The sequence below is a fragment of the Mus caroli genome, unplaced genomic scaffold (assembly GCF_978045245.1).
Source record: "Mus caroli unplaced genomic scaffold, Mus_caroli_1 scaffold_11, whole genome shotgun sequence".
In the NCBI taxonomy this organism is placed as follows: domain Eukaryota; kingdom Metazoa; phylum Chordata; class Mammalia; order Rodentia; family Muridae; genus Mus; species Mus caroli.
Genome location: NW_028227266.1, coordinates 46,937,512 through 46,962,913, shown reverse-complemented (window position 1 = coordinate 46,962,913; position 25,402 = coordinate 46,937,512). Strand labels below are relative to the sequence as shown.

Here is a 25,402-nt window from a genome sequence, read left to right as displayed (position 1 = left end):
GATGTCAGTAAGAGAAAAAAGCATGGAAGAAAACTCGGTCTGGGGACTGGAGAGATGGCTCAGTGGTTAAGAGCACTGGCTGCCCTTCCAGAGGTCCTGAGTTCAATTCCCAGCAATCACATGGTGGCTCACCGCCCTGCACATCAAACTCCAGGCCACAGGAGGAAACAGGACCAAGACCCCTGGACCTGGAGCCTAGCAAGCCCTCAGTGATCTCACTCGCTCTGGGATGAAGATTGGACGCATTGAGGATGTCACCCCATGCCCCTGACAGCACTCAAAGGAAGGGGGGTCGTTGTGGTCGCCGTCTGTGAACAGGACTTTTCAAATTATTTTCTGTTAGTAAATTGTTTTATGTAAACTATAAAAAAAAAATAAAGAAAAGAAAAAAAAAGAAAAGAGAAGAAAACTGGGTTTTGATCTCTTTTGCCTTAGCACATGTTATGAAAGACACCCACTCTCAACTCTGAAACGCACTATTTACTGGAAAGAAATATTGTAAGAGGTTTCCGTAATTCTTGTAAGAACAAGTAATGTGCCCTTAATACCCAACCTACCCCCCTCAAAAATGTATTTTACAAATTCTGAACCCTAACTTTGGAATGTCCAAAGCCAGGGTCTAAAATTATAATGTATACAACTCTCAAGAGGGCCTGGGAACAAATCACACTGTGGAGCAGACTCATACTTGACAAGGGACAGCAGCAACAGTCAATGAACCCACCAGTGCTTTGTGTAAATTGATCATCGTAATGTCCAGTTCAGAAAACCTTCGTCCAGGCAAGGATATCCTTATGTGAAGTTACGCTTCCATGATATACTGGCTCACCAAAACCAACGAGTAATTCCGAGAGGTTTTGAAGGAAATAATTACACCAAAGGAGGAACCCAGAGTCAGGAGAGGCTTCCTCCAAGGAGGAGCTATTTAATCTTAGCAAGGGCAGCTGCTCTTCTTTCTGTGTTCTGGAACAAGGCACGGATTAAAGCTTTGACTTCGCTGGAAGGGAATGCAGTTGCCAGGGGCCCTTTTCCATCTGCCCACCTGCAAAACAAGACAGGTTCTATTTCCTACTATGTCTGGGAGAAGCCATACCTTAAATTGTCTTACTTGATCCAAACACTTAAGTGGAATAAAATAAATCCTGTGAGGCCCATTCTTCTTTAGCTATTGCTGCTCATGGCTGTATCTGGCACCAGCACAGCCAGAGAGAGTAGAGGCAGGGGAGAGATGGCTCCAGTTAAGAGCACTGAGCACTAGCTGCTCTTTCAGAGGACCAGAATTCAACTCCCAGAACCTAACCTACATGGCAGCTCACATCCACCTGTAATTCCAGTTCCAAGGTTATCAGACATACTCTTCGGTCTCTATGGGCACCAGACACACATGTGGTACACAGACATACATGCACACAAAATTCCCATACACATAAGTAAATCTTTAGAAAGAAAGAAAGGAAAGAGAGACAGAGAGAGAGAGAGAGAGAGAAAGACACACACACACACACACACACACACACACATACACGTGCAGTGGGGGGAGGGGCAACTGCCACCAGTGGTCCCAGACCTCTTTCTTGACCATGTACAAAATGGGCCTCTATAGAAAACACATACGCGGGCTGGTGAGATGGCTCAGTGGGTAAGAGCACCCGACTGCTCTTCCAAAGGTCCAGAGTTCAAATCCCAGCAACCACATGGTGGCTCACAACCATCCGTAACAAGATCTGGCGTCCTCTTCTGGAGTGTCTGAAGACAGCTACAGTGTACTTACATATAATAAATAAATAAATCTTAAAAAAAAAAAAAAAAAAAGAAAAAGAAAACACATACGCACCGATCTCCAATTTCTTGCAAGCTAGCTTGTAGCATTATCATGAGTTCTTTGAAAGGCATCCATTTGGACACATAGACGGGAACCTCTTCTTGGTATTTCTTGTTTTTGTTTTCATCAGACAGAGGTGCAAACACTTGTGGACCTTCATCCGTCACTGTTTTGCACAGGGAATACAATCTATCACCATCTTCAGTCGAGATGTCCTAGTGTAGCACAAAGGGAACACAACAGAATAGAACTGAGACAAAGGGCAGGGCAGAGCAGATGTTTTCCCAGTAATGTAGCACATCTTACTAGTCACTAGATCCATCAGCTCTCTGGAACCCCTCCTGATGCTAGAATGATATAAGCTGTGTGTCAGCCAATGGCCAGCATAGGCTCTGCACAGGAGCTTGTGTCCCCAACACAAGGTGCTACACATTGTCCTATGAAGGACGGTGCTACTACAAGTAAGGGTTTGATTGGCCTATGCTTTGAAGGATCAGCTAGCTACATGCAGGCAATTTTCCTCATAGTATCACCTACAGTTCACTCAACTGCACAGTGTGCTGGCAAAGTGGCACCGGCACAGACTGTGTTCACATTGCTAAATTAAATTACTTAGTTCATCTGCAGAACAAATGACTTCATACTAAGTAATATGCCTTGGGACCACTGCCCAGTTTCCAATGTCCCATTCCTAATTTAGATGCTAGACTAAGAAGTCCCACAACCCTACTTTCTTATCTAGGAATAAAAGAGATGAACACGTTCCCAGCAAAACAGAATTTAGATAAGCCTGGAACCAACCAACCAAACCAACAGCATGAGGAAGACACGAAACGACCAATCTCTTGTACCATTTGTGCCCATTAAAACAAGGCTGCAACATAAAAAACCAAACAACCCAATCAAAAAATGGGGTATAGAACTAAACCAAGAATTCACAACTGAGGAATCTCAAATGGCTGATAAACATCTGAAAAAAAAAAATGTTCAAAGTCCTTAGTGATCAGAGAAATGCAAATCAAACGACCCTGAGATCCCACCTTACACCAGTCAGAATGGCTAAGATCAAAACCTCAGGTGACAACACATGTTGGGGAGGATGTGGAGAAGAGGAGACTCCTCCACTGTGGGTGGGATTGCAAAGTGGTACAACCACTCTGGAAATCAATCTGGAGGCTCCTCAGAAAATTGGAAATAGATCTACCTGAAGACCCAGCTATATCACTTTGGGAATATACCCAAAAGATGCCCCACCGTACCACAGGGGGACGTGTTCCATTATGTTCATAGCGGCCTTATTTGTGATAGCCAGAAACTGGAAACACCCTAGATGTCCCATGACAGAAGAATGGATACAAAAAATGTGATTTATTTACACAATGGAACACTACTCAGCTATTAAGAACGAGGACATCCTGACTTTTACAGGCAATTGGACAGAACTAGAAAATATCATCCTGAGTGAGGTAACTCAGATCCAATCGGACATGCATGGTCTGTACTCACTGATAAGTAGGTATTAGCCAAAAAGAAAAAGAAAAAAACCCATACAGAATATACAAGATACAGTCCACAGAATTCAAAAGGCTCAACAAGCTGAAGTGCCCAAGTGAGGATGCCTTGGTCCCACTTAGGAGAGAGAAGAAAGCAATCACAAGTGGGGAGGGAGGGAGGGACTTGGGAGGGAAAGTGGACGGGGTTGGAGGCAGTTGGGGGTAGAGGGAACCTGACCTGGTACTGGGTAAGGGAAAAGGACTGAAGCCCTGAAGGCCAGCAGAAAGAATATAAACAGGCAACCTCAAGAAATAGAAGGTTGGGGGGACCCCCCAAAATGCACCAGAGACCTGGGAGGTGAAAGACTCCCAGGACTCATAGGGAGGGACTTTTGATGAAATGCCCCAACAGTAGGGAGAGGGAACTTATAGAGCCCACATCCAGCAGGAAGACAGGACATCAAGTGAGGGATGGGGTTGCCATCCCACAGTCACACCTGAGGAAAAGAAGGTACAGTGACAGGCCCAAAGTGGGATCCAGCTCAAGGGGAGGTCCCAAGGTCTGACACTATTACTAAAGCTATGGAGTACTCACAAAAAGGAACCTAGCATGTCTGCCCTCCCAAAGACCCAACAAACAGCTGAAAGAGTCAGATGTGGTTATTTGCACACAACCAATTGACAAAAGCAGCTGACCCCTGTTGTTGAATTAGGGAAGGCTGAAAGAAGCTGAGGAGAAGGGTGAACCTGTAGGAGGATCAGCAGTCTTAATTAATCTGGATCCCCGAGATCTTTCAAACACTGGACCACCAAACAGACAACATACACCAGCTTATATGAGGCCCCCAACACACATACAGTAGAGGACTTCCAGATCTGTGTTCATTCAGAGATGATGCACCTAACCCTAAAGAGACGGAGGCCCCAGGGAGTTTAGAGGTCAGGTGGGGCGGAGGTGGGGGCATCCACATGGAGATAGAGGAGTGGGGAAGAGGTATGGAATGTGGGACAGTTGGAGGGTAGATGGGGAGGGGTGGAGAATGGAATATGGAGTGTAAAAAATGAATTACAAATGAAATTAAATAAATAAAGTCAGTCTTGGGATGGGACAGGACTTGCACTCCAAGTGTCCCTCAGCTCTTACCTCTAGAGCAGTGATTCTGCTCATCATCTCAGCAATCGCTGTGTTCAGCAAGGTCCCCATGGCCTTGCAGTATATGTTCACTGGCAGGACATCCTGCCACACGATCCCAAGTCTCCTTAGCTGGTGCAGCACCTGGAGAAGGAGATGGCTGCAATTCACGCTCATCGTTTAGTGTGAGGAGTAAAATGGGAGAAAAAAGTGGCACAGAAGTGAGGTAACGGGGACGCTGTGGCTCTTCAACGTTCAGCCTCTGTGCTATCCTCGAGAGAAGGAAAGCAAACTGCTCCTGAGGAGGGAGCACTGCAGTGAAGAAGAGAGAAACTAAACGTGGCGTGAACACAATGGAGCACTGCTCAGCCGCAAAGACTGAAGTCATGCCATTCACAAGAAAACACACACAGCTGGAAATGACCACTGAAAACAAACTCAGTCAGTCTCAGCGGACACAGGTCACAGCTTTGCTCATTTGTGGCTCCGAGATTTCACACAGACCCATGATATAATGTGTGTATACATGGCATGAAAGTGGAGCAAAAGGGGACAAAGAGCTAGCACTTGACATGAAGGGCAAAACAAAAGGAAAGGGGCAGGGTTACATGCTCTCTAATACTTGTATGCAAATGTCTTTCTAAAACCCAGTCCATATACGACCAATACACACCAATGGGGTGGGGGGAGGGGACTCACTTAGGACAGGAGTAGAGGAAAAAACCTACATTTAATTCTTTTCACGAATCATATTATTGAGTCAATGGAAAGATGGCTTCCACTTGTCTTGGTTGAACAGAAAAAAGGCCTTACACACAGTTGGCACAAGCATCTAGACTTTCCAACAGAGAGCACAGGGCTCAACTGATGACTGGACCTTAGTGCCTGCATCAGCCTCCTACCTGCCTCACTGCCTTGCTCGCTGCAGAGTAATTCTCTTCGTCGTCCATGTTCGCAAAGCTTCTAGCACTTGATAATCTCTCCAGAAGTTCTCCTTTCTGTGCCTGCATTTGGGCCAAAAAACACTCCGTCCCTACAGAGGGAAGACAAAGAAGTGTAAACCTACTGTACCAAAACCAGGGTCGGGGAGCGGAGCATAAGACTGTCAGCTGACCTGTATGAGAACAACCACATTTGAAAACATCACTAAATGTGTTTGCTGTGTCTAACGACTCTGAATCCACTTAGCCAGTCCCTCCAATCCTATCACAGACAGCGTAATAGATAAACCTTTTCCAGCAGTTTGCTGGGGATATGAGACGGCTAAGAAAAATCACTTCGTTGGAAAAGCAGCTTACTGTGCCAATGTCTATACCATTGATGGAGAACATCTACAACTGAAAAGCTGGGTGGACATTTAGAGTCTCAACTTTTCTCCGGGTATTCTCATAATAAATATCAATTTGCCATACAAATGTGGCTCTCTTCTGTCACAAGTGACTTGGTGGTGCCAATGCATACCAACAATTAAAGTCCGGCCTGCCAACACACCACAAAATCATGTTATGAAAAAATAATGTTTACACAAAGATGACATCCGTTTTATAGAAGAACACAAGTCAGAAGACCTCCCCACTCCAACACATCTAGTACATCACTAACTCCCAACCACCTCCATATGACACTACAACGACACTAGGCTATAAACATCGCACTTCCCCAAGGGGGAAGTATCAGTTACCAAGTCTTCTGAAGCCAGGTACAAGGTCCACAAAGGTGGTCGTGCCATCACAAAGGATGGGGGCGAGCCGCAATCTGAACTGATGACCGAGGGTCAGCAAGTGGTGAGCAATATACATGCAGTTGTTGTGGTGAATGGCAGCCAACTGGGGGAGCTTCCGAAGGTTCTCCCTAGGCCAAGAGGAAGGGCAGAAAGGGAAACCACCTGGTACACTTGAGTTGAGCTTTCCGGAAAGTCATCTGTGCTCTAAGGTGGCTTGGAGCCTTGGCTTTCCCCACTGTCTACCTCGTACGTGCTGATCACAACAAAACATGCTGTAGCTCTTGCTCTCATTCAGTGAGCCGTACCAGCCTGGCCTCAGCCAACAGACTGCCCTAGTGAAGCTGGAGGGGGTCTCAGCAACTACAAGTGCTTGCTGTCCTTGGCACAGGGCCTAAGTTTGGTCCCCGGTATCCAAGTCAGGTGGCTATAACCACCCCACCTGTAATTCCAGCTCTAGGGAATCCAACTTCTGGCCTCAAGGACACACACACACACACACACACACACACACATGTTTAAAAAAAAAAAAAAAAACCTATCCCAATGACTAACCAAAAAGAAAAGCCAAGTAAATAAACTGTGGCTGTGTTACTTCTGGCACAGGAAACACAGGAAACTGTGTATTCTGCCCTTAAAATTCAGCACAGGTTCACCTTCCCCTCTCTCAACTCCCATTTCACTTATACAATGAAACACTGAAATCAGATTAGAATTTGATTTAAGAATATATAGATGTTTAAACTTTACCGCATATAAGTCCTTTGAAGTTGACTACAGATCAGAATCACATGGAAAAATTTTAAATGTAAAGATATTTAGAATTTTCCCCAAACAGACTACCACAACCTTTGAGAATGAAACCAGGAGCCGGGCGTGGTGGCGCACGCCTTTAATCCCAGCACTCGGGAGGCAGAGGCAGGCGGATTTCTGAGTTCTAGGCCAGCCTGGTCTACAGAGTGAGTCCAGGACAGCCAGGGCTATACAGAGAAACCCTGTCTCAAAAAACCAAAAAAAAAAAAAAAAAAAAAAAGAGAGAATGAAACCAGGCATTTTTACTTTTTGAAATCTCGCAGATGAATTTTTTTAACCCAGAATTGAATTCACTGCTTCAATTCTTCCACACAAATTAGTGTCTACCCAGTTGAGGATGTAACCCTAAGAGAAGGTCTGAGTAGGTCTGGCCACCACAGATGTGTATGTGTGAATGCTTGGCCATGGGGAGTGGCAGTCTGAGGAGGTGTGGCCTTAAAGGAAGTGTGTTTCTTAAGGGCAGGCTTTGAGCCCTCCTGTGCTCAGAATGCACTCAGTGCAGCACATGGCCTCCTCTGCTTCCTGGTGATCAAGATGTAAAACTCTCAATTTCTTCTCCAGCACCATGTCTGCCCTGCATGCCACCATGTTTCTCTCCATGACAATAAATGTCTGAAACTGTAAGCCAGTCCCAATTAAATGTTGTCCTTTATGAGAGTTGCCATGGTCACGGTTTCTCTTCACGGCAATGGAATCACTGGACGAGGACCTTTCTATTTCCTAACCCAGAAAGGCACATTGGCTCTGAAAATGTCTGGACATTAAAAACTGGATACAGTTCTTTTGAGCTTCTAAGTGTATGCTATCTTCCTACACACAAAAATCACTATACATTCACAGTAATGTCTACAGCCTTTAAAAGGTCTAAATTTGGTGTACTAACTGTGAATGTTAATCACTGTCTTTGGTGAAAATATAAAGTTACTGGTTTTAACCTGACTTAATAACTTCAAAGTCCAATTACACAGAAAAGAGATACTCACTTGTGGTATGTTGGCACCACATCATGGAACAAATGGAAGATATTCCTCACTGAGTAGAAGAGCTGGACAGCACTGGAAGGAAAATAAACACAGAATGAAATACAGAATGAAGCGGGTAGTCTATTAGTGAAGGTCATGTGATAAAAACCACAGCTCAGAAAACACACACCTTGGTCACTGCAGGAAACCACCGTGGACCTCGGTGGAGACACACCCAACCAGTACCTCTAAACTGAACTTCTCTTCTAGAACCTGGATACATTAACAACCTTCAGAACACAAACATTCACCCCAAAGCCTCTCCCCCATCTGTGCTCTGTCAGCACCCAAAGTATCCTTCCAGTGACAGACAGAGTTAAGCCTCAAGCAAATGTCATCCATTTCCCGAAGCATTCTGCAAAGGGCATCAACAGAGGCTCTCCCCGGGCTTTCAGGGTCAGGCGGACCTTCAGCTTTCCCCTTCCCCTTCCTCCCCAACGCAAAGGGATGAAGCAACACTTCTGAGAATAGAATCTAACCCTCAAAATCCTCTGCCCTTTAAATCTGAGCTTTAACTACCTACAGATCACTATTAAGATGCATTTAAGTGTGTGTGTGTATGTGTGTGTGTGTGTGTGTGTGTGTGTGTGTGTGTTAGGAGGGGGGCAGGGAAACTTAGCCTCCAAAATGAACCTTACAAGAAAAACCACAGTAGAGGAAATAATGTCAACTATGTTTATCTTCCCAAAAGAGCACACTCATCTCTTATAAAGAAACAGATCTCTTCTGCAGGGTCAGTGAACAACAAACAACAGCAAACAACAGCTCTCTTGCAGACCTGGTGACCTGAGTGTGATCCCTAGAGCCCACGTAAAGGTAGAAGAAAGAACTGATCCCACAAAGTTGTCTCCTGACCTCCACATGTGCCATAGCAAGATCAAGAACATATACATGCATATAGATAATAATAAAAACACTTTTCTTTCTACTTATAATACTAGATAGCCTAATTGTAGCTACGGCAGTATTTGGAAACGTGTTCTATCCAGAGCAACATAAAACAGAATATCTGCACACAGAAATAACCCAAGACCCGAGGATACAATGACTAACTCAAGCCTAAACTCCATGGCTTTTCTTAAGGCTGACAACAGCTCCATGCAGACTCACTGATCGGCCTTTATAGGACCAGCTCTACAACCAACTGGGTAGCCTGCCATTTTTTTCCACAGGAGCTGCTTCCCTAAGACACAGGAGCCTTTCAAAACAAAAAGATTCAATATGCGATGTGAAACAGAGCCTGAGGTACCCTGAACACACTGTGGATAAGGAGGAGCCATCTTGAAAGGGTGAAGGCAAATCTGCAGTGTGTTCTACCTCCAAAGAAAACTGACTCTTGGGGTTGGAGAGATGGCTCAGCGGTTAAGAGCACTGGCTGCTCTTCCAGAGGTCCTGAGTTCAAATCCCAGCAACCTACATGGCTGGCTTCAACTTTACACTCCTGCCTCAGCCTTCCAAGTGCTGCGTTATGAACATGAACCAGCACGCCCAACTAGCATCTGCTTTTATACCTGTGTTACTGTAAGGAAATGACAGGGATCAAGTTATCTGTGTTACCATTGGTCGCTACTTGTTGTTGCCTCAAGTAAAGTCTGATAAGCGAGCTCCATTAACTTCTTCACAGCCTCGCTGATGCGGCACGTGGGTAAAGAAAAGGACTGAGGGTCCAGTGAAGTCTCAGGCTCTAGGTTCCCGGCTTCAGTGAGCTGCACTTTGCAGACCTTCTGTACTTGTCGCTTGTGATCAGCATCAGGACTGGGTAAGACTGGTAAGGCTTCCTTACAATTGGGACCAATCTAAAATTCAAACACAGCAACAGAAAAGACTGTTTCTGGGAAAATGCAAACTCAAGCACACAACAAAGGCTAAAGACACTCAAGGCTTGCGTGTTGGAGGCATGGCCCTACAGGTGACTAAAAGATCCTCACACAAGTGGCCTGAGGACTGACTGGTCTTGACTGATAGCAAGGAAGAAAGAAACAATCATGTGTACTGTGGGTTTCTTTTTTTTTTTTTAAGATTTATTTATGTATATATACAATGTTCTGCCTGCATGTATGCCTCCATGGCAGAAGAAGGCACCAGATCTCATTATTGATGGTCATGAGCTACCATGTGGTTGCTGGGAATTAAACTCAGGACCACCGGAAGATCAGCCAGTGCTCTTAACTTCTGAGTCATCACTCCAGCCCCACGAGATTCTTTTTTTTTTTTTTTTTTTTTTGGTTTTTCAAGACAGAGTTTCTCTGTAGCCCTGGCTGTCCTGGAACTCACTTTGTAGACCAGGCTGGCCTCGAACTCAGAAATCCACCTGCCTCTGCCTCCCGAATGCTGGGATTAAAGGCATTCGTACTCAAAGAAAAGGGAGACAACAGGAGCACTTGAAGAGGACCATTCGTCTCCGAGAGCTTGGCAACTGCCCCTCTTCCCTACTTCATGATACATGTCTCAGAACGAAGCTGCTTCCCATACAAGACGCAGTCAACCCCAAGCACCTTAACAGTGTTGTGAATCTCAGAGGTCATTAGATTTCTAGCCGCCACAATCACATCCTGGCACTTCTTATTAGCAAAGTGAGAATTGATATTGCGAGCATATTTCAGCAAGTCAGTAGTATCTCCTTTTAAAAACCTCATCTCCTTTAGGAACTTTTCAAATTCTTCTGTGGACTGTATAATCTGACAAAGACAAACATAAGAAAAAGAGAAAGGAATTATTCACAGGAATTATTCCCTTGGTACATTTTGGGAATTAGCTCCAGAATACCCCCTCACAAGTTACAATCCATGGATGTTCAGTCCTCTGTCTAAGTAAGCATACTGTTCACCCTCTCTTGATATCCTTAAATCATCCCTAGTTTGCAGTACTTAATAGGCTGTAAATGCTATGTAACCATCATCCTCTGAAACTCCAGTTTCACAAAAAATGACAAGAAGAACTGTCATATAAATCTGGAAAAAAAAAACAAATTTTCCCCAAGTATTGTCCATCAACAGTCAGGCTGAGCCTATAGACCATGCAGATCAACTGTGCATACATAAGGAAATGAAAATTTCTTTTTTTTTTTTTTTTTTTTTTTTTTTTTTTTTGGTTTTTCGAGACAGGGTTTCTCCTTATAGCTCTGGCTGTCCTGGAACTCACTTTGTAGACCAGGCTGGCCTCGAACTCAGAAATCCGCCTGCCTCTGCCTCCCGAGTGCTGGGATTAAAGGCGTGCGCCACCACGCCCGGCTCGGAAATGAAAATTTCAAACCCACTGTAATGAAAAGAATAAGAACCAAGACTGAAGTGGAGATTCCTGGTTTCTTTGGAACTCAGTTGTGTCATGTGATGCTTTTCTGGAAGCTGCCTGAAGAGGATGCTTTGCTGAGGCAGTCACATGACAGGATATTCTCTGAGGCAGACACTTGAGAGGATGCATGACAGTTAGAAAAAATATTAGTAGAACCCCACAGACAATGAACAACACTCTTGCAGTGGCTCCCCTTGCAACACTCCTTGGTCATCACTGATCTTTGCTTGTTGTGACTTTGCAGAGAGAAACGAGCCAAAGAACTCCTGGTATTCTGGCTGCTTCTTGCTGATGGACTGGTGCCAGTTAGGCAGAGCCTTGAAGTTTCTTCTGGACTGAGCCTCTGCTACTGATTCATGTTTAGTGTTTTGGACTGAACTGCTGATATCCTAACAAGGAGGATTGGAATTGGCCCAAAGAACTACTTCTAAACAGGTCCACATTCCTTTTGTCTTATTAACCATCATTTTCCCCTACCTTTGGTCAGTGGACTAGAAGGGAGATTGAAGCATTTAAGAACCATTATAAAAGTAGGTTCTGAAAAATCTAAGCCAACACAAGATGGCCACTTATTCAAGTCATCAATTACTTGGTTTAAAAATATACATCCTCAGAGCTGGAGAGGTGGCTCAGCAGTTAGGAGCACTGGCTGCTTGTGTGGAAAGCTGGGGTTTAATTGGCAGCACTCATGTGGTAGCGCCCAACCATCTGTAACTCCAGTTTCAGAGAATCTGATGTCCTCTTCTAATTTCCACAGGCACCAGGCACATGATGCACATACATACATACACTCAGGCAAAACACTCTTGTACATCTTTTAAAGAATTAAAATTAAAAATAAATTTTAATTATACATCCTTCCAACCCTAGATTCATTCAGAAGAGAATCTTCAATAGAATTTGAAGACTCTAATAATGGTGTCAAGATCTTATAAACACCCTTACTTTAGCATTCCAGCAAGCACTAAAAAGGGGGTCCCACAAAATAGCTATTACAGCTGATAAAATTATCAAATTTTAAAAAAAGGCATAGAAAAGCAGACTTTCTTAATCAAAGAGGCAGGAAGCCAGAAGAGAAATGAAGTTATTTGTTATTTTCACTCATTAATAATTTTTGGTTTTGGTTTTTCCAGATAGGGTTTCTCTGAGTAGCCCTGGCTGTTCTGGAACTCACTCAGTAGACCAGACTAGCCTCGAACTTATAGGGATCCACCTACCTCTGCCTCTCAGGTGCTGGAATTAAAGGTGTGTGACACCACTACCTGACTTTTAATAGTAACAGTTTTCTTAAGGGTATAACTTAAGAACAAAAGATCAACCAATCAATCAATCAATAAATAAAACAACCAACAGAGCATAGAACTTCCTGACTGAAAGCGTATTATCTCTCCACCCTTTACCTCTTCGTATTCCTGGAGCTTGCTGCTGTTTGTGGGAATAGAGTAAACCAGGCAGTTTCTGATGAGGCACTCAGAAAGGTCCTCCCAGATCCCCTCACCAAGCATCTCCGCCAACACGATCCCAGGGACTTTTCCAATTTCTAGGTCAGCATCAAGAGGCAAATCTGAATTCAAAGGAAAAAGTTTTAGACATAAGAGTCCTGACAAATTCGTAATCCCTAGTTTTCTAAAATGACTCAGTTTTAAAATGGTAGCCAGAACAGGTTTCCGGATGGCCAGGGTAAAACAGAGAAAATAAAACTGTATGTAAATTAAAATGAAAGGGTGGTGGGCAAGAGAAGCAGCACAGACACCGCCATAGGTGCCTTGACAGGCTGTACACGACAATGCACAGAGTAAAGTTAGAGCTGCTTTAGTCTCTGCTCAGATGGACCCTGCTCACCACAGCACTCCTGCCCTCTACGGCAATACACACCATACGCACTACATTGCAATCATCTAACCATACGCCATTACTCTGATTATGGAGCAAATACTCAGAAAGTATACATTCCAAGTTAAAACTAGTTTTTAATAAAGCCTTACAAAACCTTACTTCTCTCTTTAATAATAAAAAAAAGCAAAAACAAAAGAAAGAACACTGTACTTTTCCATCTCTGTATATGATTTGGGAATTTATCCTAAGCAAAGTATCAGTAAGTTACATGAAATCACACTGCCTAGTCTGCCAAGCAGTGTCTTAGTGCCTCCTTTATAGTTTATTTCATGGTTAGTGTTTTTCAAAGTACCTTGGGACCATTAGATTTAGAATAGCATATTTATCATGTAAGTAACAGTTAAAGGGCAACTGAACGGCTCGGTGGGTAAAGCTGCTTACCACTCAAGCTTAATGGCCTACCATCAATTCCCAGAACAGGTACATGGTAGGAGAACTGACCCCCAAGTTGTCCTCCAACATTCACACTCAACAAGTAAATATACAGCCAGGCAATGGTGGCGCACACCTTTGATCCCAGCACTCAGGAGGCAGAGACAGGAGGCACTCTGAGCTCGAGGCCAGCCTGGTTTAAGAGTGAGTTCCAGGCCAGCCAGAGCTACACAGAGAAACCCTGTCTCGAAGAAAACCAATAACCAAATAAATGTGAAAAGAAATAAGGGGAAAGCCAAGATGCTGATGCTTTCTTTAAACTCTTATACCAACACCATAAATTACCCCTCATTTACAACGACAACAAAAATGGGCTCTTTGCTCATGAGTTACAGGGTTTCAGAAAGTCTACTGAAATCGTCATATTTTCACTGAAATAAGGGAATACTTGCTAATAAACATTCAAATAATAGAAAATGAGCATGTGGATTGTGTAATACAGAATGAGACAGGATCTTACTCTGCAGTCCAGGCTAGTCTGGAAGTCACTGTGATCCTCCTGCCTCAGCCTACTGTCTGCTGACAGTACAAGAATAAACAACCACAGTATTTCTCACTGATCTCATTTTAAAAGGATGGGAGGGTGGCTGTCACCTGTCACTTGCTAAGAACTTGTATCCCCATAAAACTCTTTAGCTGAAGCCAACCAGCAACTGACAATATAAGGCAGGGAGACCACTGGCCTAGTCCAGGATCAGAGTAAGTTCTAGGCCAGATAATGAGACACTTGTCTCAAAGAAAACCAAAACAAAATAACAAAATTGTATTTCTTCCCAACCATCAGGAGATGGACATGGAAGAACACAGCTGTGACCCAGCCTTAGGAGGCTAAGGCAGGGGTGATGGTTTAAGGAGTTGTGCTCCTATCAAAGCTACACTAAGAATTCCTTGCTTTGTATCTAAATCACTAATCAAAAAAATCAGTAATTTGTGATTGTTAGGAAGGCCCATGAATAGCAATGTTTTTAAAGTGTTAAAAAACCTTTCCTCAGAAGAATGCTGGATGGAACATCCCCCAAGACTACTGAGGAAAGCAAGGACAACATAAATCAAACAGACTAGAAATAGCAGTACTGTTTTTAAAAACCAGAAGAAACTTCTTTTGTTGTTTTTTTTTCAAGTCAGGGTTTCTCTGTGTAGCCTGGCTGTCCTGGAACTCACTCTGTAGACCAGGCTGGCCTTGAACTCAGAGATTCACCTGCTTCTGCCTCCCGAGTGCTGGGACTAAAGCTGTGCATCACCACCATCTGGCTCAGAAGAAACTTCTGTAAGGGGAAGGTGGGGGAAGGGATATCTGATTCAAAGCAAATCAGGCAATTTCTAATGCAAGTACGTCAAAATTACCAATGGGCCGAGTGCTGATGTGGTTTCTTCCTGATATCCCTCCTCATTTGTTTGCATCAGGGTAATGGGGATTCTTCTATGGAAACATACACAACAGACCTGGCTCATTTCTCTTACTATTAAGGCACGTGTCCCAAAATATGTTATCAGATGTCCAATAAGAGATGTACATCCTAGACTCTAGCTAAAATACCATTAAAATACAGGCTCTGAGATGTCACTAATGACCCAAGATGGCAAAGAGAAAAACTATAAATTAGGCAAGAAGACAGGGTCTACTGTGTTCCTAGGGCGTGACTTACCCCAGGTTTCAGCACTTTTGCTCTAAGAATAACACATGTAAACGCAGCATGCACATTTCCTAATTGTAAACGGCTGTCTTGGTGTACACACCTAGAAGCTGTTTCTGGAGCACTTCCAGGACCAATCGGATCTTTGCAAAAGCTTCAGGTGGTGATGGGTGTTCCAAGTCCGTAGTCAGAGACTCGAAACAAATGTTAACCGAACTCGGCTGCCTTTCAATCACAGCATGGAGCGACGGGCAAGTCACCAGAGGCTTAAGGATATACTTCAGCAACATCTGACCTGAAATCACGGCCATGGGGACAATCATCAACACCCACTAGAAACACACTACTCACATACGAAATCCCCAAAAGTAAAGAAAGGAAAAAGAGTAAGACATTGACTCAAAAACATAAAAACATTGAAATTTAAAACTTGGGGGCTGCCTTTAATCCCAGCACTTGGGAGGCAGAGGCAGGTGAATCTCTGGGAGTCTGAGGCCAGCCTGGTCTACAAAATAATTCTAGGACAGCCAGAGAAATCGTGTTTTAAACAAAAAAACAAATAAACAGATATTAGGGGCTAAAGAGATGGCTCAGAGGTTAAGAGAATTTCTTGTTACTGCATACTACCCAGGTTCGATTCTTAACATCCACATGTGGTTCACAAACATTTCTAATTCCAGTTCCACAGGATCTGATGCCTTCTTTTCCAATGTACCCTTGACGCAGACATTCACACAATCAAAACCCCATATGTATAAAAATAAAATAAATCTAAAAATAAAAATTGTTTAAAAATCATCAGTACAAGAAAACCTCTAAGGAGTAAATGTGCCAAAAATATATATCATGAGGAATAAAGAGATGGCTCAAAGCTGGGCGTGATGGCGCACGCCTTTAATCCCAGCACTTGGGAGGCAGAGACAGGCGAATTTCTATGTTCGAAGCCAGCCTGGTCTAGAGTGAGTTCCAAGACAGCCAGGGGAACATAGAAAACCCTCTCTCGAAAAATTAAAAAAAAAAAAGAGATGGCTCAAGGTAAGAGCACTGGCTACTCTTACAAAGGACTTGGGTTCAGTTCTTAGCATCCACATGACAACTCGAAATTGTCTATAAATCCAGTTTCAAGGGATCTAACATCTTCCATGGGTAGCAAACATACATAGGGCACCCATATATATATATAAGTAGGCAAATGAGCCATATACATAAAAATGAGTAAATTTAAAAAAAAACAAGGGGCTGGTGAGATGGCTCAGTGGGTAAGAGCACCCGACTGCTCTTCCAAAGGTCCAGAGTTCAAATCCCAGCAACCACATGGTGGCTCACAACCATCCGTAATGAGATCTGGCGCCCTCTTCTGGAGTGTCTGAAGACAGCTACAGTGTGCTTATGTATAATAAATAAATAAATCTTTAAAAAAAAAAAAAAAAAAAAGAATATTTAAAAAAAAAAAAAACAAAATCTATCTGGGCTGGAGAGATCCAGAGGTCCTGAGTTCAATTCCCAGCAGCCACATGGTGGCTCACAACCATCTGTAATGGTCATCCGATGCCTTCTTCTGGTGTGTCTGAAGACAGTGACAGTATACACACATAACATGAAATATTTTAAAAGAATAAAAAAATACAAAATAAAATCTCAAAATATACCCACGAAATTACATACTACAGGTTTTCCCAGAGTGTCTTTCCTACCTAGAAACTTTTAAGTTATTCAAAACCAACAGCTGTTAAAAACTAAGAACTACTTAGGTTTTTTTTTCTTTAAATATTTATTTATTTTATGTATATGAGCACACTGTCACTGTCTTCAGACACACCAGAAGAGGACATCAGATCCCATTACAGATGGTTGTGAGTCATCACATAGTTGCTAGGAATTGAACTCAAAACTTCTAAAAGAGAAGTCAGTACTCAGCCGCTGAGCCATCTCTCCAGCCCAAGAAATAGTTTTGTTTGGTTTTGTTTGGTTTTGTTTTTCGAGACAGGGTTTCTCTGTGTAGCCCTGGCTGTCCTGGAACTCACTTTGTAGACCAGGCTGGCCTCGAACTCAGAAATCCGCCTGCCTCTGCCTCCCGAGTACTGGGATTAAAGGCGTGCGCCACCACGGCCGGCTCCGAGAAATAGTTTTTAAAAAGGGCCCATGCATTACTAAAAAAAAAAAAAAAAAGAGTTGTGACCATTCTCTTTGATGGATTATTAAGCCAAACACTGCCACTAATAGTCCCCTCCGAAGTTTATCAACTCTTCAGTCACCCCTGTAACACCAGGCCTTCTGAAAGTTAAAGTGAACGAAACAAATCATTTACCAAATGACTTCAGCTTGGTGGGTAATTCTCCAAGAATGGAGAAGGCCAAGAGGACAGAACTGATGGACGGCAAAGGAGTCATCTCCTCTTTCTCCGGCTGCTCAGTGCATAAATGAAGCTCTGTTTGTAGACAAGACTCTAAGCTGCTGGTATCTAAGGAAAGGAGGAAAATATCAGCTGTCTTAGCAATGTAATGTGATCATCTCCTCTCAGCATTTCCTCTCCTGAGGTTCCTAAGAACAGCTTCATTACAATACGCTTAAAATGTGGCTAACTGTGGTATTCATGCCCTGTGTACTGCTTCCAAACAGAAAATGCTCTTTTTGTTTTTGGTATGTCCAAAGTGCAAAAAAAGATATGCCAGTAAGAAATGAAATGGTATCTAGCCGGGCAGTGGTGGTGCACGCCTTTAATCCCAGCATTTGGGAGGCAGAGGCAGGCGGATTTCTGAGATCGAGGCCAGCCTGGTCTACAGAGTGAGTTCCAGGACAGCCAGGGCTACACAGAGAAACCCTGACTCGAAAAACCAAAAAAAAAAAAAAAAAAAAAAAAAAAAGAAGAAGAAGAAATACTTCAACACTCCTGACAGCTTCACACCTAAAACTTTCTGTATCATTTCTTTCAAAATACCAAGTGATATATCATATGTAATACACGGAAGTCGAGGCAAAATGGATACAGGAAACAGAGCAGGATGGCGTTTACTCTGAACTAAATTTCAAAATCCAACACAGGAAAATGAATGTCCTTCACAAACCTCTTCCTAGGTTTCATTCGAAGACAAATCATTACCAAAGTGAGCTCACTCGCAACAGTGAGAGGAGAAGGAGAAGGGAATGGGGTTAAATGTGACCAAAATCTATTATCTATTCTGCAAAATATCATCATGAAATCTATTACTACACACAATATATGCTTTTGTTATGCACAATATATACTAATCAGAAAGATGAAAAACGTTCCCTTGAGAAGAGAGATCTGAAGCAGGTAAATGAAATACTAAAAAATGAATAGATTAATATATTACTAAGTGAAACATCCTTGTTTTTTAGTACTAAACATTTAGGATGTAGTCAGAGGTCCCTGTGGCTCAGGCAGATTAAGCAAAGCAGTCCACCTGAGGTCAGCAGCACCTTTTGACGGCGGAAACTTCCATACAACCAGCTTCTGCCAATCTTCGCCCAGGTGGTAGAGTATGTTCTGCTTCTGCACGGTGAGCTCCATGCTGAGAGACTTCAGCATTTTTAAGTCAAAGCATTTTCTGGATTTTAATAGCTTCAAGCACTCCTGAGCCTGGTAGTAAAATGAAATCACTGTTAAACATCTCCTCTAGATTCACAAAAACATTAGAACCCACCTGTTGGATGACAGTGGGCAAAAGGGACACAAACATAAGAGAAGTCAGGACAGCACTAGGTGCTCAGACATCAGAGCGTGCATACCTCCTCCAGGTGCCGAGCAGCAGGGATGTACTTCTTCTCTGCCAACGCACTATTATACTCTTCAATAGCAGAGGAAAACTGAAAAGGAAACGTTTCGGTTAGCAGGCATCCAGACGTCTATGTCTGTTTTAACCATCAGCTTGTGAACTGTGAAAACACCGTTCTGTCAGGGAGCGTCAGAACAATTAGAAGAGAGACAACCTCCTCCCCCTCACCACCACCTTAACACAGCGACGCCAGCTGGGCTCCATTACCTCTTGGAGTTGTTTGAGCAGAGTTAGGACTACAGAGTCTCTTTCCAGCTGCTGCTTCAAGTTTGTAAATTCAACAGTTGATATGTGAAGATCCCGACAGACCTAATTTATACAACAAAAGGGTAAGGACTTTCAGGCATTACCACATCAAAGGAATAAAAACATGGATGGCCTATCACTAAGCCTTAGTTCCCCAGTGGAATGTATGTTGAAATTTAAACACAGTTCTGACAGAAATAAAAGCACAGAAGATGACTAGGAGAGGCTGGGCCCTGGTTCAAAGTCTTACCCTATACAAGAATGCCATTCTCAGGTCAATGAGATAGATGCTCAATGGGTAAGGCTCTTTCACCCATTCACCCACCAAGTTCAAGCCAGATGACCTGAGTTTTAGTGGCAAGAATCTGACACACAAAACAAAGAGACAATCTCATCAACACCAACTGTCAAGTCACCTTCTCTTCTTTTTTCTGTTTGAGACAATCCAGACCTGGCTAGCCTGGCACTCACTACACAGACCAGGTTGATCTCAAACTGGAGGAGATGTGCCTGCCTCTGCCTCATCACCTCCCCTTAACACAAGCAGCTGTCTTTTAAGTAGAGCTCGTCACTTGGATTACTAGAGAGACATCCACAGCAGCGAGTGATTGTGATTCTAATTTTTTTTTTTTTTTTTTTTTTTGGTTTTCGAGACAGGGTTTCTCTGTGTAGCCCTGGCTGTCCTGGAACTCACTTTGTAGACCAGGCTGGCCTCGAACTCAGAAATCCGCCTGCCTCTGCCTCCAGAGTGCTGGGATTAAAGGCGTGCGCCACCACGCCCGGCTTGTGATTCTAATTTTAATGTTGAAGGAAACCTCACTTCTCACGCCACTCTCCCAAGGCCCACGCATCATTCGTTTTCTCCCTTCTGTGTTTTACACTCCCCGTATCTCATTCTTCATTCATTCATGAAGTAAGGAACTAGACACCCAGGCATGGAAGGTGCCTCACACCGGATTCAAATATGTTGAATTTTTCCCACCTTGGCAAACAGTCCCTCCACTTGAGCAAGCACCTGACTTCCCTCCTCCTTCCCACAAATAAGCTTTTTCTAACAGTGACACAAACACTGTCTTAACTCCTGACCCCAGTCAATCCACATCTTACTGCTAGGAAGGTTTTAGTTCCCCCCGTCCATCAAAACCGTCCTCGTCAAAACACTGCAGTTTCTCTGCTCCATCCAAAGCCTATCTCTCTCGCCAATACCAAGCTAACACACTCCTACTCTCCTTCCTCCTCCCTCTCCTGGTCCCATGGTCCCATTCTCTAGTGATTTCCCTTACTTCTCTAAAATACCTGGCCATGTCTGGAGACAGTTTTTGATTGCCACACTGAAAGAGGGCTGGCATCTAGTGAATAACAGCCAGGGAGAAGAGCAGCTACAGGGTATAGGACAGAATCACTCAGCCTGAAATATCAAGAGCCAAGGGTCTAGATGTGTTTCACTGACCAGACGAGCCTCAGTTATCCTTGGCTCCTAAAGCATACCACGTCTCCATCTCATAGATGTAAAGCACTAGGCCACAGAGCATGGCAGGACAGGGAGAGCGAGAGTCCTCTGCAAGTTCATGCTTAGCAGAAGAGCCGTGGTGAATAACACAAGCCACTTCATAAACAGCCGAATTCAAGAGAGACTGTTCTGACACTTAAACGTCTGTGGCCAACTGCAGATCTAAGAGAATGCTATTAAAAGATGAAAGGGTGGTTGCACCGAGTGACACAAGCCTCCAGTCTCTAATTTTAGCTTCTGGGGATGAGGAAGCTGGAGCATGGCAAACGCAAGGCCAGCATGGGCTACAAGGTGAACTCCAGGGCAACCAAGTTGCACAGAAAGACCCTTGTGGGGGGGATGTGGGGAGGGAAGAAGCATTTTAACTAGAAAGAGATGAAAGACCAAATTCTAAGCATTTTCATATGAAAGTACTGAAGTCCTGAGACTTTCTTTAATTAAAAAAATTCCATTCAGCCTGGAGAGATGGCTCAGCAGTTAAGAGCACTTATCACTCTTCCAAAGGTCCTGAGTTCAAGACCCAGCAACCACATGGTGGCTCACAACCATCTGTAATGGGATCCGATGTCCTCTTCTGGTGTGTCTGAAGACAGCTACAGTGTACTCACATACATAAAATAAATAAATCTTAAAAAAATAATCCATCTAAACGTAAGACATTATTATCTTCACTAAGAGAAGAGTTAGTAAGTGATGTGACTGAGTGTGAGAAATATTTCTAATTTAGAACTGAAGTCACCCTACCATCATTTAGTTCAACCTCAAGGAAAGGATCCTGAAATGTTTCGCAGGATAGCTTTGGAAACCAAGAGGTTATTAATGTGACGCCTCCCCTAAGAAACCTAAATTTACCCGATACATACAACAATCTCTGCTTACCTCAGTCTCTATCCTGGATTTCAGCTGGTCAATGTCATTAGATAGAGTGTCCACCTGGGTAACTAGGGCCTGCGCACTCTGCATGGTAGGCAGGAACTCACTGTACTTCTTGCTGATCATATTGCACACCTCACCCTATAATACAAGACAGGAAGTGCATGACGATGAAATGAATCAGGAACTTCGTTAAAATACACAGCCTATTCCAATGTTAGAACTTTATCAAGTTACCCACAGCCATGGGTTTCCTTTACAAACATTCCATTCATCTGTCATATGTAGGAAGACAATTCCCAACCCCCAAGGATGGGCAAGATCTGTACAGAACAGACTCCGGAAATGAGAAAGATGGAGTCCAACATTTCACAGTAAACTTTAATCATCTACCTAATTACACATAGAAATACATAATCTGTATAGCTTAATTTACTAATTTCCATCTTCCAGGTTACAAAATTTTCATTTTAAAACTTCTCAAATGATAAGAGGGCTAGGGAGATGTCTCCGATGGTAAAGGTGCTTGCCACCAAGCATGATGACCGAAGTTCAATTCCTGGGACCCACACTGTAGAACCAAAGAACTGACTCCCACAAGCTGTCCTCTGACCTCCACACCCACACTAGCACACACATGCGCCCACAGACATACACACATGAATAAAATAAAATTTTTTATAAAGGATTGAGTCTTGTTATCTCACTTAATTCAAAGCAACTTAATATCTTCTTGAACACGCTGCACGATATAAATTATGCTTACCCATAAACTAATTCCTTTTATGTAGGAAAGATACTATTCTCCAAACTGACCAAAAAACGGAGCTGAAGTGTAATACTTCAGCAGTTAACAAAGCATCCCAGTACAAAAGAGAAGACTCAGGAGAAAAGTCAGGCATTTGTTTTATGCAGGAGGCTACAACTGAGATGGAAGAGGGGTGAGTGTGTGTGTGTGTGTGTGTGTGTGTGTGTAGGAATACATTTAAAGTGGTAAAAAGCTGGAGGTGCAAGGACTATGCCTGCTTGAGGCACAGAAAGTAGTTCTCAGTTGACTGAAGATTCAAGCTTATGTATGAAACAAATACTAGTGCAATGTTCTTGTCCTAGATCATTAAAAAACAAAAAACCGTAAGCCACACTACAGAAATGCCAGTGGCATGAATACATAAAATTAAGAACTCTAACATCAAAAGTTGTTAGGAGCGGGTGGGGTGATGGAGACCTTGGTCCATTTCAGCACTCGGGAGGCAGAGGCAGCCGAATTTCTGTGAGTTCGACACCAGCCAGCTCTACAAAGCTTGAGTCCAGGGCGAGGGCTATTACACGGAGAAACCCTGTCTATAAAAAAAAGAAAGAAAAAAAGAAGAAAGTAAGAAAAAGAGCTGTTAGGTAGTGCCTACCAAGTCCAGACTTAGTGAGGTACACGTCATTTTCAAAGAAAGCCACTGAAGACGTGGCTTGCCAGGTAACACTAATACGAAGTGAAACTATGGCTGTGAGCTGCATATCCATGCCGGTACCAGCCTCACCAGCCCTCAGCATGCCTCAAGTTCCGTGCGTGAAGTAATACTTTTATAAACATATTCAACCAGTTAAAAGAAAATCCGAGGAGAACGACGCGACTGTCCTAGAATTATTACATCCATCTATAAATGAAGGAGTGGGTAGAGATGATAGATAGGGTGGCTGTCCTGTCCTATGTGGACATCCGGGCTTCCAGTCCTACCTCCGGCTCCGCAGGTTTCTTCAGTCTTTCTTCAGTTGGGCTCACTTTTGCCCAACTTGGCCCCACTCCCCACCACTAAACAGCCACGGCCCTTCCTCCTCAAAGTCCCAGGCCCTGGTCTCCAACCGCTCTGCGGCCGCGCTCCAAACAGCCCCCCAACACTTCTGAGCCTCCAACTCAGGAGGCTCCGCACCCGGCTCTCCCCAGAGGCAGCAGCCTGTGGCCCGCCCTCACCTTGATCTCCTCCACCCGCCGGGTCAGGCGGCTGATCCTGGTGCCCAGATCCTCCTTCTCCAGGCTCCCCGAGTGGGCCAAGACTTCTGTCACGAAAGAGGCCATCGCCACGAAGCGTACCCACACAAACAGGATAGGTCACCCCAGCTGCCAGCGCCGCAGCTCGGGTCCCGCCAGCGGCCTCACCGCACGGCCTGCCGGGAAACTGAGTTCTACGGGGCCCGGCGCTCGCGCACAGGCGAGGGTCACACTACAGTTCCCAGGAGGCCTCGCGCCATCAGGCGTCCGCTGTTTCAGCGGCGTCTAGGAGGCACCAAAGTGCGCAGGCGTGATCTGCTCCCTACTGGTTTTCAAACGCCAGTCTGTTCCCGCCAGTTTTTTTCTTGTATTTTGGGTTGGGTTGGGTAGGTTTCACTAGAAACTGCGGTATGTTTCAGGTAATAATCCTTTGTGGCCCTCCCTATACTCAGTAACTTTTTCCTGTGAGATTATCTAGCTCGATACTTACAGAATCATCTCGATCTTTTTTGTTATTCATTCATTGGGCGCAGCAACTGACTAAGTCTACCCGAATTTTGCCCTCTGGAATAGTGCGAGAGAGTGACATAAGTGAAAGGATCCCCACAATTGCACCTTTTTAATATTGTTTGTTAATAGTGCCTCATTAAATACATTGATACATGGATACGGTACAAATTTATACTTAGTGTAACAGTCCTGTAAGTGCTACAGGCATTCTTTTATAAAACCTTCTTTCTAAAATACATATGAATGTTTTGGCTGTATCCATGGAAGTCAGAAGCAGGCAAGTAAGTCCAGTCCCTGAAACTGGACTTACAGATGGCAGGAGCCACCATGTGGATGCTGGGAATTGAGTCCTGGTCCTGAGTAAGGGCAATGAGTGCTTCTAGCCACCAGGCCATCCCCTAAAACAAGATTCTTATCACTTCCTATCAGAGATTACAAATAAATTTCACCAAAAACTTTTTATCGTTGTTTAGTTTTAAAGTTTCCAGTGATTTTTTTGGCTCTGTTTTGAGACGTGGTCTCTGTAGTCCTGGAAGGCATCAAATTCATAGCTATCTTCCTGCCTCAGCCTCCTGCATACAGGGATTATACACTTATTCCACTATGTCCAGATAGCCATAGCTTTTTAGAACTATTTCATTATTGAAGGTCAAGAGAATGTTCTGTGCAGATGAGATCACTGATTCACTTTGCAAAACAAGCTGACCTGAAAGACAGCTGCTGGGCATTATTACCAAGGTGACACTCTTTGTAGGAGAGATGCGTGCTGAAAGAGCATCCTTGTCCCCTTTATACACTTTTTGTTACTTGACCTGCAGAGCAAGCAAGTGTTTTACAAAGCCAAATGGAATGCCATTAGCGCAGCAATACCATAGAGTATAAAATTAACAGAGACAAGGGTGCAGATACAGGTAATTCAATCAGTAGGGATTTAGAACAGATGTTATCTGTCTCCAACTTCCTTCTGGGAGCAGGCAATAAAACCAACAAACAAGATGTTTATACAAATGTCATCTTTTCTCTTGCTAATTTACCCTTTGTCCTTGTTTATTGGTGATGGCAGGGAAAATTCTTGCACTGAGAGCTTGACCTTTTCTGACCTTTAACATTCTTTAACTGAGAGATGACTTGGTAGTTAAGAGAACTAGCCTTGTGGAGGACCCGGGTTCCAGTCCTATGTGAGGCAGCTCAAAAACACCTGTAATTTCAATTCGAGGGAATCCAATGTCT

At 43.7% G+C, this 25,402-nt stretch overlaps 1 protein-coding gene across 2 annotated transcripts; it reads right to left on the bottom strand.

Moving 5' to 3' along the window:
• Window positions 1–377: 377 nt before the first annotated feature.
• Window positions 378–23,837, bottom strand: Zw10 (zw10 kinetochore protein). 2 transcript variants are annotated; one of them, XM_085844618.1, is made up of 16 exons: window positions 23,645–23,837; window positions 21,688–21,822; window positions 19,260–19,361; window positions 19,006–19,083; window positions 18,697–18,856; window positions 17,564–17,716; window positions 15,359–15,550; window positions 12,694–12,857; window positions 10,498–10,680; window positions 9,560–9,798; window positions 7,964–8,035; window positions 6,129–6,298; window positions 5,350–5,480; window positions 4,460–4,591; window positions 1,835–2,037; window positions 378–1,042 (listed from the first exon to the last, which is right to left on the bottom strand). In XM_085844618.1, exons 1-16 carry the CDS (start codon window positions 23,747–23,749, stop codon window positions 922–924), a joined length of 2,340 nt encoding a protein of 779 aa, XP_085700744.1. In that variant the 5' UTR covers window positions 23,750–23,837; the 3' UTR covers window positions 378–921. The 2 variants fall into 2 exon arrangements, with proteins under 2 accessions (XP_085700744.1, XP_085700745.1); XM_085844619.1 differs by lacking the exons at window positions 19,006–19,083; window positions 19,260–19,361; window positions 21,688–21,822; window positions 23,645–23,837 and having other exon boundaries at window positions 383–1,042; window positions 18,681–18,747.
• Between the last annotated feature and the right edge of the window lie 1,565 nt (window positions 23,838–25,402).

Excerpts from the sequence above, each read along its gene's own strand:
- Zw10 (XM_085844618.1), bottom strand. The coding sequence starts at position 23,749 with ATGGCCTCTTTCGTGACAGAAGTCTTGGCCCACTCGGGGAGCCTGGAG. Across the intron at positions 18,857-19,005 it reads CTGCTCGGCACCTGGAGGAG|GCTCAGGAGTGCTTGAAGCT; the intron begins GTATGCACGCTC and ends TTTTACTACCAG. Across the intron at positions 17,717-18,696 it reads GAAGTTTCCGCCGTCAAAAG|ATACCAGCAGCTTAGAGTCT; the intron begins GTGCTGCTGACC and ends TCCTTTCCTTAG.